Raw genomic sequence first — 19,781 nt, 5'->3', positions numbered from 1 at the left:
GGCAATCAATTAAAGGGTGTACCCTGCCCACTACCCGTTGTTGGCTGGGATACATATTTGAAAATATGAGAAAATGTTGCTGTCTTTTTAACGGAGCGCAGCTTTTCAAGCGGCACTCCATAAAGATAAGAAAAATGAATGAATGAATGTTTCTATTTGCACATTCGACTAAACTACAGTGTAAAGTCGTATCGCCCCCTGTCGTCAAAACAACAGACTGACAAAGCTATTTTCTATTGGATAGTGGCAATCACGTGATCAAAACACAATCATGGCGGCGTCCGTTGCAGTACGCTCGAGCATGGGGCTGACTTTCAGGCTTTCGCGAGTTTTACCGGACTGTATTTTATGTCCCTTGTCCAGATTGAAGACGTGTGCGTCTCATTTACGACGGAAAGACTCCGTGTTCAGCTTTCGTACCATTAATAGACATTTGCAGACAAATATAGGTGAGTGCTTCGCTTTGACAATTACCCTCAGGCTTGTATTTTAACGTATCTTGCTTTATGGCGATGACGTTAAAGTGTTGATTTGAAGTGTTTGCTAGCAGATACTTGGAGGCTAATAATGTTCCTAATTTTGGAAAATGTTAGCACTTTAGTTTTTGCTGAGCAACGCTTGTGTAACCTGGCTCGCTAGGCATTGTAACCCCTTGTGCAACAAGTAACATTTTCTCATGATGTATGATGTAGTCATTATTAGAGCAGAGTGGTTACTATATTCCTATATTTGTGCCAAGGTTCGGACCAAAGTGAGGAAAGTAGCACCGACGAAGAGAACCAGGGCCATGTGTAAGTCTACAGGCGAGCTTCATTTCAAACGTCCAATCTATATTTTCATATATACATCACATATTTTACGAGGAAAAATATCATAAAGGGTATGTTGCAAAAAAAATGATGTCATTTGAATGAAACGGTTGTTTTTCTTTACATATAATATAAACATTTATTGGAAAGAAACAGAACTCTTTAATTACAGATTTCCGTGTTTTTATTTGTTTTCAGTGTCAATGTGGTTTATGTAGACCGATCAGGCCAGAGGATCCCAGTAAGGGCTAAAGTGGGAGACAATATTTTGTACTTGGCTCACAAGAATGGAATTGAACTTGAAGGTAAGTGTTCATTATTTTCAAATGCTTTTTTTAACTTTATGTCCACAAAGTTACTATAGAATTTTTCCCTGACTTACCATTCTCTGTCTGAATGCAACATAAAATGAACCAAAACAAACGTGTCCTACTACTTGCTGTAGGCTGCCCTCTACTGGCCAATTTGTAACCTACAAGAATGACACACTTAAATTAATGTGCTGTGTGCAAATTCCTAACATACACAAGGCTGCCCTGTACTGGCTAACTCATACTCGCAAATAAATAATCAACACAAAAACAGGCTTCGGGGATCAATAGATACTGTCCCATGCTAAATAGTGACCATGGTTTCAAGACAATCGGTCCACAAATGACGGAGTAGTCATAAGATTTCAAAGTTATTTTCCACAAGAACAACAACCTGAGTGGCACCTGGACAATATTAAAAAATTGTCGGCCAGTATAATAGTCATCTTTGGGAAAAAATGGCTAAAATTTGCCAAATGGGCACTTTGAGTGGATCTCGTCAAAATCTGTACTTTTACCCAATACTGTGGCCTTTGCATTGAAGTTCATATTCAAATTTTGTTTTGACCATCATTTTCCATTCAGGGGCGTGTGAGGCTTCGTTAGCCTGTTCAACATGTCATGTTTATGTAAACGGAGATTATTTGGATAAACTCCCCGAACCCGATGAGAGGTAGGAATCACTTTTAATGATATTTCTGCAACATTTCATTCAATAGTGGCAAACATGATGAGATGTAGGCAAACGAATACCAAGTAAACTACCGATGTTATAGAGAGGATGATATGCTGGACATGGCGCCCATGCTACAGGAGAACTCCCGACTAGGATGCCAGATTATCTTGACCCAAGATCTGGAGGGCATGGAGGTGACTTTACCCAAAGTCACGAGGAACTTCTACGTGGACGGACATGTTCCCAAACCTCATTGAGTATACGCACTTGGAATGAAGGTGGGATTGAGAGGGGTGGCCCAGCAACGGAGAAGCCTTGAAAAGAAGGTAGTGGGTTACTTTTTGAAGAAATCTATGGTTTGGGAACTCCATAGTAATGACCTTGAAGATCTTGATTGCCCAAATAACAGTTTACTGAGGTGGCCCGCAGACCTTACCACAATTCCGTGAAATCAATGGTTACTTTCTGGAAAATATAATGTCCTTAAATCTTTGTGTGGAATGTCCTCAGGATAGCGATATATATCATCCTATAATAGAAAATATATAACTTATAAAATGTTCTTTGTTTAAAATGTAATCAAGGTGGGAGACTTTTGAAGACACTGAGAGGGGAAATGGTCCAATTATGAAGAAAAACACCTATGGCAATGAAGTCGTAGTTGTAATATCAGAAATTAAGGGCACAGTAATGTATTCGTAATTTTAACCAGTAAATGTAAAAATTCACATACAAAAAAATGCAATAATCTGGACCAACTTCCAAACTACAAATGATCATTCAGATATTAAATATAAGACACAGAAGTAAATGATTGACTAAACTCAAAAGTCTGTAATTTGCAATTTTTGCGCCACACACACACAAACTGGGACATTGTTTGTTACAGCTTTTATATGCTCAAGTTGACGCTGCAAAATACTCAGTCATTTCACGTTGAACATGTTAAAAAAATATTGTATACACTGTTATAGTTATATTTTGTATGATATATATGGTAGCTATATGGCTGCTACTCTGTTAAAATCCTGATAAACATTTCCAATGTTCTGTATAAATGTGCTTATCTTTGGAAGGAAAGTGCTGCCAGGTGACAGGTTGTGGCAGACCCACATTGAATTTATTTCTCAAGTCTACTGTACTTTTTCAATTTACGCACACATTTCAGCCACTAATGTACGTCATTTATCATGTGTTTAAATTTGTGTAATAAAGTGCAATTTTAAAGGCACCTTCTTGTTTTCTACTACACTAGATGCATTTTTCTAAATGTGTAACCAAAATTAGATAAGAAGTATTAGTAATAATATTACATAATGTCAAAGACAGGAGATTAATAGTAATCTTATTGATGTTTAGGTCGACATGTTCCTTTATTCCAGTCAAAAAAAAAAAATATTCCATTGTTTGTAGTGTTTGTGCTTATTAAGGTTGTATTTATGAGTTGAACAGGTCACTCACGCCATTAACTAACTCATTGGGTGCCATTGACAGTAATAGACGTACAATCCTTTTGGGTGTTTGCTGTTAGCCTTTTCCAGTCAAAATGCATTGGACGTCCTGCACCGTCAACGGCACTGAAATATTAGCTAACTCTGTTGCAATCAGTTTGATGTCTATCAATGTCAATGGCAATTAACGAGGCTTTTTTGTCGAGTCAATGATGACAAAGCCTATGTCCGATTATTATTATTATTATTATTATTATTATTGTAGCTTGCTGCTTCCAATAAAGAATTACTTTAAAAAATATCTAAGACTTTGGAGTAGAAATTGAGTGATTTATTTTTTTAAATATATATAATGTAGAAAAACCCCCGAAAGCCAACCCACCCCAGATAATTAGCAATAGATCGCCTTCAGGTGCTAAGATCAAAGCTAAGCAGCGCCACCTGTCAGATGCTCATTTGATGACAGCAATAATTCAACACAACTATATATAACGAAAATCTGGTAAGGTAAGAAAGACCTAAGTTTATTTTGCTCCGAATATATTAATCTATATCTTGACCACAACGTGGTCTAATAACGGTGACACCGTACTGCACTACATTTGGTTGCGTTCTATTACTGCTCGCTCAGAAGGAACTAAAATCTTCTATATTCTTAAAATAAAAATTCGTCTTTATTGGAAAGTAAAGTCTAACAATTGAAAAAACTGCTGATTTCACATGGTAAATCGTCTATCTTGCCGAACGAGACGAACGATAACTGTAAAAAGTCCCGACTTTATTTTAGTTGGCAGTGTTGTTTGAGGTGCAGTACGTTTTAACCATATATGAACATAAATATAATATCTACGACAACTACAGGCTAAAACCAAGTCAAAATAAGTGATCCCTGTTTAAAGTAGAGAAATTAAATTCCAACAAATTAGTCGATCTACTGCGTGAACGGCAGTATTCACCGTAGCATGAGAAAGTTCATGTTTAACATGGAAAAAAAAATCTCCGCTTCAAGGGCTTTATATTAAAATTCTGCATTACCATTGCAAAAGTTTCTTCTGTCTTCACAGTAGTGATCTGCTCAACTCAAGGAAAATAAGTGTTCACTGGTTATGTAATCTCTATTCAAAATTAGCATGTAGCACGGATTTGCCCTTTAGTATTATAACTAACAAAGAAAGCAAATTTAAAATGCATTATTTCTACACATTCTACACTAGACTCAATCAGTGCGAATGTGTATATAATAATATCATCAGTTCAAGTTGAAAAGCCTCGTACAAATTATAGGCTCAAAATTCCCTTTCACACTGTGCGTGGGTGTCCTCAAGGGCCACAGTGGGTGCAAGTTTTCATTCCAACTAGTAAAGAGGAGGCCTTTCTTTAAAATCAATGTAGTATCTTGAAAGCTTCTTGTTTCAGAAGAAACCTCTGGTTAAACGGCCCCTACTGGATCCGTTGGAACAAAAGACCCACTGCGGCCCTTTGTGGAATAGTTTGGACACCGCTGGTTTTGTCTTTAAGGCTCAGTGCAAGCATGCCCCTAGTTGGAAGGGCTGGCATAGAACTAAACTAGTAACAGCGGGCTTTTACTGCCGTTTGTTTAGTCTGTTGTTGGTACATGGAAATAACTCCTGAGGATCTCTGCAGTAAAAGAATGACTACTGCACTCATTACAATTTCTCTTGTGTTGCCACTTTTTAATCTAGTTTTACTGTTTAAAGGATGCATCGTGCGGAGAATGCCTTATTGCGACTTCCAAAAAGAATGAGGTTGTTGATGGCAGTGTAAAAAGGATTTTTTGAATGCAGTTTGCTTGGTTTTATTTTTTCCAAAGATTGCCATCAAGCACACCAAGTATCAATTGTCTTCCAAGTTGTTTGTGTTCATGATGCAGATATGGACAGAGATGAGAAGTCACAGGTGGTCTTCATCCGGAGGGCAGCAGAACAAGATGGCTCTGAATCTGCACGTGACTACCTTTTCAAGGAAGTTTCCAAACTTGAGGCCTCTTTGCAAAGCAGTCTACTGGACACCACATCGCTGTCTTACTTGCTTGAAGACGGTCATAGCGAAAGGGCTCAAAATATAATCCAGGTGGAAACTGTAGCAAAGCCCCCATTTGGAGTACACAACCCTTGGCTAGCATTGAGTGTGATCAACATGCAGTGTGAAAGGCTCATTAATCTTGAATGGGAATCTGGCTCAAAATCACCCATATGCTCCATCCCTTTTGAATACAATTCTGCATCTGTTGAAGGAACTAGTGGCTGTGTTGAATACACTTCAAAGCTGCCACTTTCTGCTGCAGAGATGTCTCCTATCAATATGGTTGATGAGCATGAGGGGTCTATACATAAGAAATGTGGAAAAGAGTTTACACCTTCTACTTCACCACAGATGGCTGCCAAAGAAAAAGCAGCACTGTCATCTTCTCAGCCTTCTAAAACAGAACCAGCGATTGGTGTTGACAATTTGAAGGGATGTCACCAAAGCTTCTTTGCTAAACATCACGATGCAACCGCCTATGTTTCAGGAAGTTCGATGTTACATGCGCACATCTTTCCTCATGCTACAGTGAGTTTGGAGCGATCGTGGCCGCCACTCCCCTTCGACCAGAATGCTAACGTCATTTTGGGATGTCACTCTCCTGAACCAAATGATTACATTGTGTCATCAAAGTCATATGGTGCAAATGTTGCCGATTGGGAGCACTCTACTACTACCACAGTGACCTCAGAATGGAAGTCAAATGGGGGAAATGATACTCCAATCACGCCGCCTTTGGAGAAATCTAAAAAACCTAGAAAGCAACCCAATCCTCGCCGCAGTGTGGATATCCAAGACCCGCACTTCCAGGGAGTGACATTCCGGATGGACGCCAAGATGGATGACTGCAGGGAACAGTGTCGACTCTTCATAACATCCAAGTACAGGTGCGGACAGGCCAGGGTGCCGTTGCCGCTGGATGGTAATAATTTCTAACTATACGTCGCAATACGTCTGTTTCTACCACAGCAAGGAGCTCTGCAAGAGTGTGCGCAAACGAAGATCAAGAAGTCGAGTGTCTCAAATGACCGGCAGCTCTGACGAGGAGAGTGAAACGGCTACTTCACGTGTGTATACTTTTTAACTGTTGTCAACAGTTTAAACCACAGTCACTTTACCACATTGTGGCTCCGTATTTTGAAGGCCTACCAGAGCAAAAATAAATGTCATTTAAATTTGACACATCAGTGTTGTAATGGCCCCGTCACACATTTTATGACAGGAAAAGAAGCAGCAGGTATAACATCTCTAACAAATCCTGTGAGCAGGCTCAATGAATTTACTAAAACTATGCCTTGCTCAACTATCAGTTGTCAATCAAGTACAGATACAAGAGTTGATGGGCACATAAATGCGCTTCTCCAGAGGTGCTTAATATACAGATCCATTGTGATCTATAAGTCTGTCACCAAAGTGCTATGGCTCGATCGAATGACAGTAAGATTTTATTCTCGGCTTATTTTTCGAGGAAGCTTTCCCTCGGCTGAGATGTCATGCAAACGATGAAATGTTTTAATAAATACACGTTGTTGGTTGGTATCTATGCGTATTTTCCCACTGGGGGGCGCTGCTACACAAAGATCTTATTTGCAAACATACCCTCTATAATCCATAATGTAGAAGGTTTTAGTTTTGTGTTATATCCTATGACATAATTTAACCAGCATTTGAATGGCAACCAACACTTTGAGCCAAAGCAGTCGTACATTGACCTTGTAAAATCTGGGATTTCTTAATAGAAAACAAAGTTGCATTGCTCAACTATACATTGTACCATCTACTACTGTATTTAAAGTTTAATTCATCTTGATATTGCCATCAGAGGGCAAAATTTGTGCATCGTGCTGCACGAGAAAAACGCCCATGTGGAGGGATGCAGAAGATGGAACCCCTCTCTGCAATGCCTGTGGCTTAAGGTATTGATTGAATGCTTATTACTTAATTTATTATGCTTTAGTATTATAGTGGATATAAGTCTACACCCCATTCTCAAGTTCCCAGTATTGGTTAAAATATAGAAAAGAATGGCACAAAAGTCACTTTTTCCACCGTTTTATCAACTTGTTTGAAGTGCTTGTTTTCTAAATTCTACAAAAAATATTACTATTATTAGTTTTAAATTTAGAGCTGTACTTCTGAAAGTGTTTTGGATTAAGTTTTATACATTTAAAGCAAACCCTTAAAAACCAGTGTCTGCACTTCTATAGCGCGTGGAAGAAATTGTGGTTGCAATTGACTCTACAGTCATAATTTTAGTTAACTATTCTGTGCTTTTCTTTTCTCTTATTGAGGGTAAAATATTTATTACTTTTTATTTCCACTTTGTCTTAGATACAGAAAGTACTGGGTGCGCTGTACTAACTGCTGGAATATCCCAAGAAAAGATAGAAATGATATCTCAATCTGCCCCAAGTGTGGAGATGTGAGTCTGACCTCTTCTCGGCTCAAATATGACCTCTAGAATTTTCACTTTTACGCTCACACAAAGGATTTGACAAAGTGCCTTAAGGCACATTAGAATAAGTTTTAAATGCCTCTTAAATTATTTGTATAGGTAACTTAACACTGTCAGTCTAAATGTTTGTTGTGGTTCTTTATTAGAACTTTTGACTTTTCTTAGAGGAAAAAAAGTGTGATGTTGACACGCATAGTTTAGTATTGGAATTTTTCAAGATTTGCCAAGTATTTCCAAAGTGAGCTGTGTTTGAAAAGATATTTATTGCTGCAGTTGAATGTTACTGTTGTGTGTTTTAGTGTGTGTGTGTGTCTGTTCTTATCTTGTTTATTTGGTTTTATTATGGTTTTGGTGATGGTTTTGTTTTAATGGTTAATGTGTGTCAATTTTTTCCTTTGCATGCAAGTTTTTGACAATATAAAATGAATTTTGTGTGAAAAAAGTATGGTGCTATTTATCTGCATTAAAGTTTGGAAAGTTCCTGTTTTGTTGCCCCAATTTAATCCCTTAAATCTATTTAAATGCAGCAATTCTGTTCATCAAAGATGAAAAATGATATGTATATTCGTCATAACTGATTGTCAGACACAATAACTGGAAGTGTTGTGCATTAATAATACTTCGCTGCTCCACGAGCCCACATGGTGGGTGGCCTTGCATGGACGGATGCTATGCAAACAAACTATTGTTTTATGAAACACGTCTAATTTTGAACAGCCCAAAAGACTTGCTTCATTTGGCTAAAACATCCAGCACTGAGGAGTGCCAAAGGAAATGAGCTGAATAAGCCAAGAGCATAAAAATGAGCTTGTTTAAAAAAAAAAAATGCAATCATATATAAGTCTCCCCTGTTGTGTTAAATATAAACAGTTTCAGCTCAAATACTACCTTCTTGTAAAGCAATAACAGAGGGTGTCATGCTATACTACATCTTGAAATAAGACTTCAATACTGACCCCAAATACTTTAAAAAAAAATTAAAATGTGTTTCCCAAAAGACAAGAATATATGGGTATGATGGTTATAATTCTATCTAAATCAGTTTTTTTTAATATAGTTATGTAACATCATTTTCTGTTTAAAGAAAATATATTTGACTTAAATTCCCAATTGCAGCACATCCATAATGGTCCATTCATGCACTGATCACCGCGAGGCTTCCCAGTCAAGAGATTTGCTATTTCTCGTGCTCAATTGCCCTGCGATTACCTGTGATAAGCTCCAGCACCCCCATGTGAGGATAAGCGATTAGGGAAATGAATGATTGAACCTACTGTAATTTGAGTGACAATGAATGGTAAAACGTTGTCTCCCTCTAGTGGCAAAATGATCAAATCGCCGCATTGAGTTTACTAGTGTAATTCTTTGCCAAAAAGCAGTCAAGAGGAAAGCACAAAAGCAGACAGGATGAAAGTCCAATAAACAAGCTGTAACTATTAAAATCCATTTATTCTCATATATTCACATATCCGCATCCCATTTTGGAAATTAATGGACATATTATCATACTAATAGACAAATACTCCAGAGAGGCACTGCAATAGCTTCCCCAACCCTAATGAGGATAAACAGTATTAAAAATCGGTGGATTTGTATAAGATATAAGAATACTATACACAGTGTGTATCTGGGACATTAAGAAGTCTGGTGGTAGTTTGTTTGTTTTATGTGTTTTTTATGGCTCACATATGGAAACGAAAAATGAAAAACATTAGGGCTGGACTGATACTTTGTGTAACAATATTTCAGCTCTCGCAAGCATGCAGTGGAACAGCAAAGTGTGAGAGAAAGTTGGAAAGTGACGCGACGTTTCCTATTATTACAGGATGGAGGTCAACAACGAGCTAAACTGTGGAAGTTGGACGCTGATGATGAGAAATATGACACAAGATAGACACAATACGCTGTTGTTTCACATTGTGTCACCTTGACCTGAAGGTACAACTGCACAATCATTTCGCAGACTTGCTTCATCCAAATTCATATTAAATTAGATAAATACAATATGTATTTATTCTGCATTGTTGTCTAAAATGCACATTTTAAAACTACAGAAAGATCACAGAACATCAAACCTATTATACATATAATAATATTGAATAAGCCTCTTGTATTGGCTCTCATGGCACTTTCCAACTGGGCTTATTGAAATATCCAGTGAGTGCATTCTCTTTGGCTTGTGGCCAAGTGTTGATGAGGAAAGTAGAAGTAGCCCTCCATCAAGGAAACAATAGATTGCCCCCGTGATGTTCTCATTAGCCCTCCGCCTGAAATCCCCCTGACTGCCTAAGGAAGTCCAAAGAGAAATAGAAGACAATGAGGAGACCTGTTTATTCTTGAATTATACAATTGTCTCTTTATTTTTGCATTTCAGGTGTTCCTTCTTTGAAATCCACAGCACATGCGAATGTTGAGTGACGCTAACCTCACACCTGTGGCGACGGCAGACACGGGGAACCCTTTGTAAGTCACCCTTTTGCACTTTACTAATACTCACGCCAAACATCAGGGCTGTAAAAACTAAAACCGGGAAGTGTGCACAGGAAACAGCTGGAATTTGCATCCGCTCACTCGCCCTGTGCCAGGTGCATCCTGGGAAAATGAGCAATGCGTGACCGTCGATAGATGACTGATGGTCTTACAGTCCTGAGGGTTGCCACAAAAGGAAAGTAATTCATAGAAAATACTCTGTTTAATACATATAGTAATACACAAAATAATAGCTCCAAAATTTTACTAGAAAAAATATTGAAATGAACTAACTCATAACATATAAGAGGTTAAAACACTTATTTCTTCCATCAATTAGATTAAAATGCTGTGAAAACGAAGATTCGCTACAGATATTACCAGAGTAAAGTTCTAATATTAGAAGAATTAAAACTACCAATTGAACAATGATTAATAATAATGGTGATATTAATTAAATTGAATGGGTTTATTGCCAATACACAAGTATACTGAGATGTAAAGCTTCACCACAAAGGGCAGAAAAATAACAACAAACAAACAAACAAATAAATCATCAATAAATAATAACAATAAATGATAAATAAGCAATCAATAGAGAAGTAGTCAACAAAATAAGTAGTTAAAACATAAGTATGGAAGTGCACAAATAATAACAACAAAAAACAAATAAATAATAAATAAATAAGAAATAAACAATCAATAAATATGCATAGTCAACATAATAAGTCGTTAACAACATAAATAAATAGGGAAGTGCACAAATAACAACAACAAACAAACAAACTGTTAAATAATAATTAAATAATTAATAGATAAAGAAGTAGGCAACATCATAATAAGAAGAATGAGTTGTCAATAATGTAATATAATGATGATATAATTTTGCAGTTTTACCGCTAATCGTTTTAACATTATATAAATATTATGATATATTAAGGAGCAATACCCTGAACCCCAAATCTCTACTACCCTACGACCAAGCCATGCCTCCCCAATCAAACAGATTGATCAAAATGCAAAAAAAAAAACTATAATTGAACATCATTATTGTTTAGATACATCAATGTATTTGCCCATTAGATTGATTGGCGACCGATTCCGGATGTATTTCGCCTAGCCTAGTCGGCCCCCCTCGACTTGAGCAGGATAAGTACTTTGGCTGGATGGATGGATTGATGGATGTTTTTTTTAAGTACCTAGAACAATAAGGCCAATAAAGGAGCTGAGGCAGAAGACGAATGGAGGAAAAGAGAGCATGTGTCAAGGCGAGTGTCTACACCATTGTTTGTCACTTTCGCCATCAATTGCGCCCTGAATATTGCTTCAAACAATTAGCTCGCATGATCCCTATCACTCTGTGCACAATAGTGTTTACTTGCAGGGGAGGAAACGTGGCCAAGGACTCCACTTGTTGGAGTGTGAGTCTTGAAAGTATTGTTTATTCCAGTGTACAGTGCACACGCCAAAGATGAAAAAAAAAATCTATTTCTGGACAGTAAAACCACAGTTTGTCTGTTGATCTTTATGTAAAATATAATTTCTGCCCATGTCTAATAATAAGTCAGTCATTCTCGCAATAGGTGTCCACTGTAGTGACACTGTTCCTGAAAAAGCTAATTTCAAACTCACACTTTTGCATTAGTTGCGTATAATTAACAGCTAACTGAAGTCAGTTTGCTTTGGATTTTAATCCAGTTTCTAATGTCTTTTTTTATTTTTTATAGGTGTTGATCAAGTGGAACTGCAGCTGCGGGATGCAAAGCAGCATAACCCGAGTCCTGCGCCCACAAAGATTATGATGATGAGCATAGAGTACACATAGAGTACAGTAATAATAACACAACAATGGAACTGATGACAGATTTGTCACACAGTTACTCAGCAAAGTGCCCTCTTTCCCAGGACCTCAAAGGTCACGTTACAGTAGAGTGGACATGTTGTCTGTGTGCGGGTGAGCGTCTGAGGAGGAAACCGCTGAGGGAATGGAGAAGAGGTGTCGGCCCCCAGGTCGTGACACCCACCCGCAGACAGCGAGCATTCGCCAGAGAACAAAGAGCAGGCATGACATGCATTTAGGAAGGAAGTTGAAGAGGAAAGTGGCCTTGATGACGATTCTGATTGGTCATCAGTGACACAGGTGCGTGATATCAATGCATCCCAAATACCCGCACATATTCCATGAATGAAAATTTCCCATCCTGTCACACACGTGCACGCGTGGAGAAAAGTGTGGGGGCGGGGGGTGAATTTCAATGCAGATCCCATGGCTGACGAGTTAGGAATGATCTGAAACACTTTTATCTCATTTGGATGCAAAATGTGACTGGAAACAGTTATAATATAGAGAGTAAATATGTATATCATAGTTGATTTCGCATATTCTGATGATTAGTTCAATGACATTTAAATAAATTACCCCACACATGCAATGAATGGGGGGGGCGTGGTTATTTCACATGGTGATGGCAATGCCAGGTGGCAGAAAAAATATTTGTGTCTGATTCATATCATATTTTTTTGTAATTTAGGTTTATAAATAATACTAAATACATCATAATAGCTAAATAGCTAAACTACATTTTTCAGTCCAGGACAGGAGATGTAGTATAGAGTATATTGTCCTCTTGTATATTAATATTTATATTACATACTCATGCATTCAGTTCTTAATATCAGTTTTTTTTTAACATTTACTTTCTATGGCTTTAATGTTTCAGTCCATCACTTGCCCGATTGCAATTGAGTTGCATTCCACTACTACCCATGCGCAGTGTACATTGTATAGAATACAATGAAGCATTCTTTGCGTTTCAAATGTTAAATGGGCTTGGAATAAAGGTGAGTTGATGTAAAATATTAAGTAAAAATGTTACTTAATATTTGGAAAAAAATAGTGTACTAACACACACAGTTTTATAGCAAGGGTGTCAGACTCGGGTTGGTTCGCGGGCCGCGTTTACGTCAACTCGATTTCATGTGGGCCGGACCATTTTAGATATAATTTTTAGATTTTTTTTTTATATAAATGGATTAAAAGAACTGCATCAAAAGTCCTGAATATTCCATTTTTTATTGATAAAAAAGTGTTTATTTGAGTTTTTTTCTTAGTAAGAGAAAATCTCTTTTAATCAATTTCAAAAGGAAACCAAATTTTTCTTTATGTTCCATATTAAAGTGGAAAACAGAAATATTTTTATATATTTTTAGATTTTACAAAATGATTTTTGAACTAAAAACATAGAAAAAATGGATTAAAAAATTGCAATTATTGATTTAAAAGGGGGAAAATCAGGAAATCTAATGTACATATATATCTATGATTTTAATTTGATCCTAAAACAGAAAGTCGGCACTCATGATTTACTTTCTCGGGCCACACAAAATGATGCGGCGGGCCAGATTTGGCCCCCGGGCCGCCACTTTGACACCTGTGTTTTATAGCATCAAGGCCGCATTAACGCCATTTCATCTGAGCCGGACCATTTTAGATGTAATATTTAGATTTTTTTAATTGGATTAAAAGAACTGTATCAAAAGCCCTCAGTATTCAATTTTTATATATCTAAAGCAATGTTTATTTGAGCTTTTTTTTTCTTAGTAAGGGAAAATTTCTTTTAATCATGTTTTTCATTTCAAATGGAAACAAAATATTTTTTTAAATTATGTTCAAAAATAAAGTGAAAAACGGAAAATATTTATATATTTATTTTTAGATTTTACAAAATGCTTTTTGAACCAAAAACACAAAAGAAAAAAATGGATTGAAAAATTGCAATGATTGATTTTAAAAAGGGGAAAATCAGGAAATGTAATGTACATCTATAATCATTTGAATTTGATCCTAAAACAGGAAGTCGGCACTCATGATTTACTTTCTCGGGCCGCACAAAATGATGTGGTGGGCCAGATTTGGCCCCCGAGCCGGCACTTTGACACCTGCGATGACGTAGATCCTCAAGACATGGACATTGAGTTGGGAGAACAAACCCCATCGGTGAGCGCGGTAAGCAAGCCGCCATCTTTTCCACATTCAATATGGCAGGACAATATGGGCGTGGTTACAGCTATTGGTGACGCAGCTGTGTAAATTAAGCACATTTGCAGCAGCTCGGCCTTTCAGGCAGCCTTTCCATTGCTGGCGGACGGCTAGCACACACACAAGGTAAGGCGTAGAGCAATTTACTGGCCTAAGTGCAATTTTATCCGTTTTTTAAGGAATAATTTGTTAGTTTAATGCCAGGTTGAACACACCGTCGACAAACTTAAATCGACAAGTATGGGCTCATTTAACCCACTGGCCGTTTGTCGTATGTGATTAGTTATCTTAGCTTAGCATTAGCGTCACGACGACGCCTCCCATTTGGCTTTAAAAAGTACATTGTCCATTTCCTCTCGATTATTGAGCCGTGTAGAAAGACTTAATTTAATCAAACAAAACCGAAACATTAACGGACAGTTTGCTAGGTAAGGGCTCACTAAAAACGGGCGATTGAGTCGTGGATGTCTAATCAATCACCCTTTTCCAATCTGTAATTGTTCTGTTTTCACAACAACAAAAATAATTTATAAGAACATTGCGAAGCCAACTTTCACCTAGCTGTTAACGTCAGTCTGTATATTCAATCGCCTTGCCTGGAAGGGAAAACAGGACAGAACACTCACTTAACTTATTTACATTCTTTATCTTGATCGTTTATTCAAATTCTTAAAACCTGTAATAATTGTTTGGCAACTCCCAAATAGCCTGGTTAAATCAACTTTTACCTGTTTAGCACCAAGAACACTCACCCTTGTAGAGGTAAGATCTTTAACCCTAGCCTGAAATTAATAATTTGGAATTTGGGATAAAACATAGGTGCTGTAAGGTAATTGCAATTGGAGGGGGCGCTGCAAGAAGTTAAGGATAAACTAAAGACGCACCGGTAGCGGTAACTCAGTTTTAAAAAATTCTGTTTTCCACGCTAATATTGAACATATTCCCAAAAATATTTTATTTCCTTTTGAAATGAAAAACAAATTATTAGAAGATATTTTCCCTCATGAAGAAAAAAAAGCTAAAACAAACATTTTTTTTAGATCTATAAAAACTGAATATTTAGGGATTTTGATAGTTTTTTTTTAAAATCCAATTTAAATAGAAAAAAAATCAAAATATTATTTCAAAAATGGTCCGGCCCAACGTGAAATCGAGTTGATGTTATTGCGACCCGCGAACCAACCCGAGTTTGATACCCTTGTCCTAGCTGTTAACGTCAGTCTGTATATTTAATCGCCTTGTCTGGAAAAGGAAAAATAGCACTTGGCACTCGCTAACTAATTTTCATTCTTTATTTTGATCGTTTATTAAATTTCTTGTAAGATTTCTCTATCCCGTAATTGTTTGGCAACCCCCAAATACCTTGGTTAAATCAAGTTTTCCCTGTTTAGCATCAAGATAAAACTACTTCCCCAAAAAAACAACTAAGCCTATCTGTTGAATCTCCAGGCTCTATATATGCTAACTTATGTTTTTTTGTGTGCAAGTGTTCCCTGTTTAGCACCAAGATGCAGCTCTTCTAGCATGCCTAGAGCATTCTTGAGGTTATAGAAGAGGAGTCTGGGCCAGATCAAGGTAAAACTACCCCCTCCCCACCAAAGTTGAATCTCCATTCTATATATTCTAACTTTTGCATGCAACAGGCCTGAGAGATCTTCCTCGCAAGTTGCCCACTTGAATCATATGATGTCTCTGTACTTCTGAAATCCAAATTAAATAAAAGCCTAAATCATCATGGTGATGTTACACTGGCCATTTATTTCCACAGCTCTTTGACTAAATCTTTAAGGTAAGAAGGATCTCAGTTAATGTTAGAGCAGGAATGCTAAGTGTTTATTCCCATAGCTTTTTTCCTAATTTTATTTTCTAAGTGTTTTCCCATTTTTCCGAGTGTTTATTCCCCCATTTTTTTCTTCTAAGTGTTTATTCCCATAGCTTTTTTCCTAATTTTATTTTCTAAGTGTTTATTCCCCCAGCTTTTTTTTTTTCTAAGTGTTTATTCCCATAGCTTTTTTCCTAATTTTATTTTCTAAGTGTTTTCTCATTTTTCCAAGTGTTTATTCCGCCAGTTTTTTCTTCTAAGTGTTTATTCCCATAGCTTTTTTCTAATTTTATTTTCAACATGTATTTTACAAAAAATTATTGTAAGTGTAAGATTGTTTTGTGAACCTTTAACTAAAATGTTTTGTCTTATGTCTACAGGTGGACAAACCAGAGAAAAGACCAACTACTCCAATCAACACTTTAATGTAATGCCAACTAAGTATGTTAAAGTTGAAATGTTTACCTGTAAATAAATTTTTTAACTTGGATTGTTACTTGCATTTTTTGTTAAAGACAAACACATGTATACATTGAAAAACTTTTATTTTGAAAAACTTTCGAGATAGGTTCGCACAGGCCCTCCAGCATTTTGAAAAATCAGGGTTGCCTTCATCCATTTTCAAATGGACAAAGACACTCCCCTTGGCACCAGGTGGAATTCTGGAAAACAAAAAAGGGGGTCAAGGTCTTACCTTTTATTTTGAAAAAGTTTGGAGATAGGTTCTGGCGTAACACCCAGCACCGAGAAATGAGGGGGTGCGTCAGCCTATCTGTACGTAGGCAGGAAACCTTGTCCCCCTTGTGGAATTCTGGAAAACCAAAAAAAGGGGTCATGGCACAAAGTTAAGTAAAAAACCATTCGCAAGGTATTACCTTTTATTTTGAAAAAGGTCTGGAGATAGGTTCTGGCGTAACACCCAGCACCGAGAAATGAGGGGGTGCGTCAGCCTATCTGTACATAGGCAGGAATTCTGGAAAACAAAAAAAAGGGGGTCATGGCACAAAGTAAAAAACCATTCGCAAGGTCTTACCTTTTATTTTGAAGAAGTTTGGAGATAGGTTCTGGCCGAGCACCGAGAAATGAGGGGGTGCGTCAGCCTATCTGTACATAGGCAGGAAACCTCGTCCCCCTTGCGTGGAACTCTGGAAAACAAAAAGGGGTCAAGGCACAATAGATTAAGTTACTTAAAAAACTCCAATTAGCTTTTTTTCTATAAAACATCAAAAGGGTACGCAATATTAGACATGTTCTTGTCTGCTGCAGAGAGACTAAAAATGATCCAGTCAAATAATCAGGATCTTGATGTGGTGGGAAATATAGAAAACACACTGGGCAGGGGCCCACAAGGTACAAATTACATGAAAATAATAAATAAACTAAATCCTACTTCTGCCTTGAGTTTTTCAGTCAATTATTTCAAATCCATTCTTAAAAAATATCCAAAAAAACTTCCGTTTTTCTCTTATACCAAGGAAAAAAATGTTTAAATTAGTCAAAAATGACACCTGCATTTTGTTGAATAAATGTCTCACTTAGGTTTTGTCAAAACCACATTTAAAACTAAAAATGAAACAGTCCAAGCCCTGGGGTCTTTAAGAAAGTTAACGGGGTAAAAGTATATAATCTATTTGAGTGCACAGTTCCACTACATGTCAGAATTTTTTGTACCAATTACCAATTTCGTCATACGCAGTTATCTGGGTATGATGACAATTAGGCTTTTGTCAAGTCAATGATGATGACAAAGCCTATGTTTGATTATTATTTGTAAGTTCAGAAAGATGTGAAACTCACAAGTGGAAACTACTCCTACACTTGCCACTATAGTATTTTTTAAATTAAATTCAATAGGGATGACCCTACTTTACAGTTTTTCATTTATCGCAGCCATGTCTGGTCTGCGATAATCGAGGGATTACTGTTTATTCCCTACACGTCCACTAATGGCATTTGTGTGGGTGACTTATCCCACAGGTTTTTGCTATTAAAAAACACCAAACTAGTTAGTGTTTTCATTCAAAAGTTGAATGTATCATGATGAAAAACGAGCCAATTGCGCAAAGCCTTGATTGAATACTGAACGCTGACGTTTAAATATTACACGGATAGAGAAAATGGGAACGATTTAAAAATGACTCACTTTGTTATGGCGTCGACAAGATGCCACATTCTTGAGGTTTCCTAGCAGTCTGTGCTCGTTGAGGGACTGAAACACACAATGGAATGATTTCTTTTTAAACAAAGAGCGATCGGTAACGCAATGTAGCCAATTTGTTCGCAAACATTTTGCTGTCTGCACACACATGGGGCCACATCACGTCAACGAATCATGCTCTTATCACTCTTAAGACGAGAACTGGGGCTTCGAAATCCCCAAATGACAACGTACCGAATGTGCTGCATCGTCCTGTGAGAAGTTTGTCAGGCTTTCTTCGGCAAATCGTCACTTTTGAGCTGCTCTGCAGTGCACGCCCGTGTTGCCTCCTGGCTCATCAGCCATTTTGGGGTTTGACGTCGGCAATTTGAACTGTGACCTCGGCCACGCCTATTAAAAATAGACACACACAAAATACAAATTGTTTTCATAATAACGTGCGTTAGTCAGTGTGTGTGTGTGTGGGGGGGCTGTAAATGCTTTTTGGTTGGACTTTAATACTTAAAAAAAATACTACATTGTTTTCACAATAACATGCATTAGTCAGTGGGTGGGGCGGGGGCGGGGCTGTAAATACGTGTTGATTGGGCATTCATACTTAAAAAAAAACATTGTTTTCATCATAACGTGCATTAGTTAGTGGGGGGAGCTGTAAATATTTTTGGGTTGGGCTTTAATCCTTTAAAATACAGTATTGCACATTATGAACATTGTGATGACATGCACTTTAGTGTTTGTTTTTTTGCTTCTAGACATATAAACAGTGGCAGTGCATTTTTTTGCCATTTCACGTATGGACGTATCGACATTCATCGCTGTCTTTTTACCGGGCAAATGATACTCTGGGCCCGGTTCTGATGTCTAAAAAGCTCCAGTATTTGTATTTAATCAATAAATGCTGTTTTCGTCTGGATTTTACCCAATTTTCGGGCAATGTTTGCCCGTACGCCATTGACGTTCATTGCTGTCTTTTCCCAGGAAAATCACCCCCCGGCCCGGTTGTAATGTCTGAAAAGCTCCAGTATTTGTATTTAATCATGAAATGCTGCTAGGAAGTGGATTTTACCCCACTTCCTATGTGCCCACAACTCAAACCCTTGAACTTACAGGAGACGGGGTCAGATCAAGCCTATCTGTTGAATCTCCTGTCTCTATATATGATAACTTTTGCTTTATTTTTCAGGCCCATGTCCAGACTCTGGAGGTTCTCAAAGTGGAGCTCACTAGGTGATATTTCTCACAGTTTGCCTGCTTGAAGATGATTCCTCTCTTGATGCATCATGTGGCATCTCTGCACTTTGGAGAATGCTGGTAGGCTTCTGGGAGGTTCATGCATTTATTGTAGACTATCAAAGTATTCATCCAAATTAACCTGTTGTGTATTACTCCCCCCGCTCTTACGTAGGTAAAGTCCACGGCTGTATGGCAAAATGAGAGGCAGATCCTTAAGGTAAGATGAATCTTATTTTTAAAGATTAGACACTTCATTTAATATTGGTTTAAATGTAAATGTTAGAGCAGCTATTTTTGGGGGGTATAACTCAAGTC

At 37.4% G+C, this 19,781-nt stretch overlaps 2 protein-coding genes and 2 long non-coding RNA genes across 6 annotated transcripts; 3 read left to right on the top strand and 1 right to left on the bottom strand.

Annotated features, from left to right (window-relative positions):
- Nucleotides 1-250: 250 nt before the first annotated feature.
- fdx2 (ferredoxin 2) lies at nt 251-3,027 on the top strand. The gene is made up of 5 exons (XM_077605260.1): nt 251-449; nt 740-791; nt 1,008-1,114; nt 1,706-1,793; nt 1,897-3,027. The coding sequence occupies exons 1-5, from the start codon at nt 272-274 to the stop codon at nt 2,051-2,053; spliced, it is 582 nt and encodes a 193-aa protein (XP_077461386.1). The 5' UTR covers nt 251-271; the 3' UTR covers nt 2,054-3,027.
- A 612-nt stretch (nt 3,028-3,639) lies between these two features.
- On the top strand, nt 3,640-8,229 carry zglp1 (zinc finger GATA like protein 1). Of its 3 annotated transcripts, none has more exons than XM_077605478.1 (5): nt 3,640-3,754; nt 5,139-6,177; nt 6,260-6,357; nt 7,113-7,206; nt 7,622-8,229. In XM_077605478.1, the coding sequence occupies exons 2-5, from the start codon at nt 5,141-5,143 to the stop codon at nt 7,749-7,751; spliced, it is 1,359 nt and encodes a 452-aa protein (XP_077461604.1). In that variant the 5' UTR covers nt 3,640-3,754; nt 5,139-5,140; the 3' UTR covers nt 7,752-8,229. The 3 variants fall into 3 exon arrangements, with proteins under 3 accessions (XP_077461604.1, XP_077461606.1, XP_077461605.1); XM_077605480.1 differs by having other exon boundaries at nt 6,260-6,361; XM_077605479.1 differs by having other exon boundaries at nt 3,649-3,749.
- Nucleotides 8,230-14,238: 6,009 nt separating this feature from the next.
- LOC144077779 (uncharacterized) lies at nt 14,239-16,565 on the top strand. The gene is made up of 4 exons (XR_013301092.1): nt 14,239-14,379; nt 15,741-15,828; nt 15,897-16,042; nt 16,456-16,565. It is a non-coding gene; the product is annotated as an uncharacterized LOC144077779 (long non-coding RNA).
- A 38-nt stretch (nt 16,566-16,603) lies between these two features.
- On the bottom strand, nt 16,604-18,982 carry LOC144077668 (uncharacterized). The gene is made up of 5 exons (XR_013301062.1): nt 18,468-18,982; nt 18,219-18,284; nt 17,199-17,220; nt 16,770-16,866; nt 16,604-16,737 (listed from the first exon to the last, which is right to left on the bottom strand). It is a non-coding gene; the product is annotated as an uncharacterized LOC144077668 (long non-coding RNA).
- Between the last annotated feature and the right edge of the window lie 799 nt (nt 18,983-19,781).

Source organism: Stigmatopora argus, chromosome 7 (assembly GCF_051989625.1).
Source record: "Stigmatopora argus isolate UIUO_Sarg chromosome 7, RoL_Sarg_1.0, whole genome shotgun sequence".
Taxonomy (NCBI): Eukaryota; Metazoa; Chordata; class Actinopteri; order Syngnathiformes; family Syngnathidae; genus Stigmatopora; species Stigmatopora argus.
The sequence above is the reverse complement of the archived record's forward strand: the minus strand, read 5'-3'. Positions and strand labels throughout refer to the sequence as shown.

Bases quoted from the DNA above. Each gene is read 5' to 3' on its own strand.
- fdx2 (XM_077605260.1), top strand. From the start codon at position 272: ATGGCGGCGTCCGTTGCAGTACGCTCGAGCATGGGGCTGACTTTCAGG. The intron at 1,115-1,705 runs GTAAGTGTTCAT...TTTTCCATTCAG, and splicing joins GAATGGAATTGAACTTGAAG to GGGCGTGTGAGGCTTCGTTA. The intron at 1,794-1,896 runs GTAGGAATCACT...CCGATGTTATAG, and splicing joins CTCCCCGAACCCGATGAGAG to AGAGGATGATATGCTGGACA.
- zglp1 (XM_077605478.1), top strand. From the start codon at position 5,141: ATGGACAGAGATGAGAAGTCACAGGTGGTCTTCATCCGGAGGGCAGCA. The intron at 6,178-6,259 runs GTGCGGACAGGC...TTTCTACCACAG, and splicing joins TTCATAACATCCAAGTACAG to CAAGGAGCTCTGCAAGAGTG. The intron at 6,358-7,112 runs GTGTGTATACTT...TATTGCCATCAG, and splicing joins GAGTGAAACGGCTACTTCAC to AGGGCAAAATTTGTGCATCG.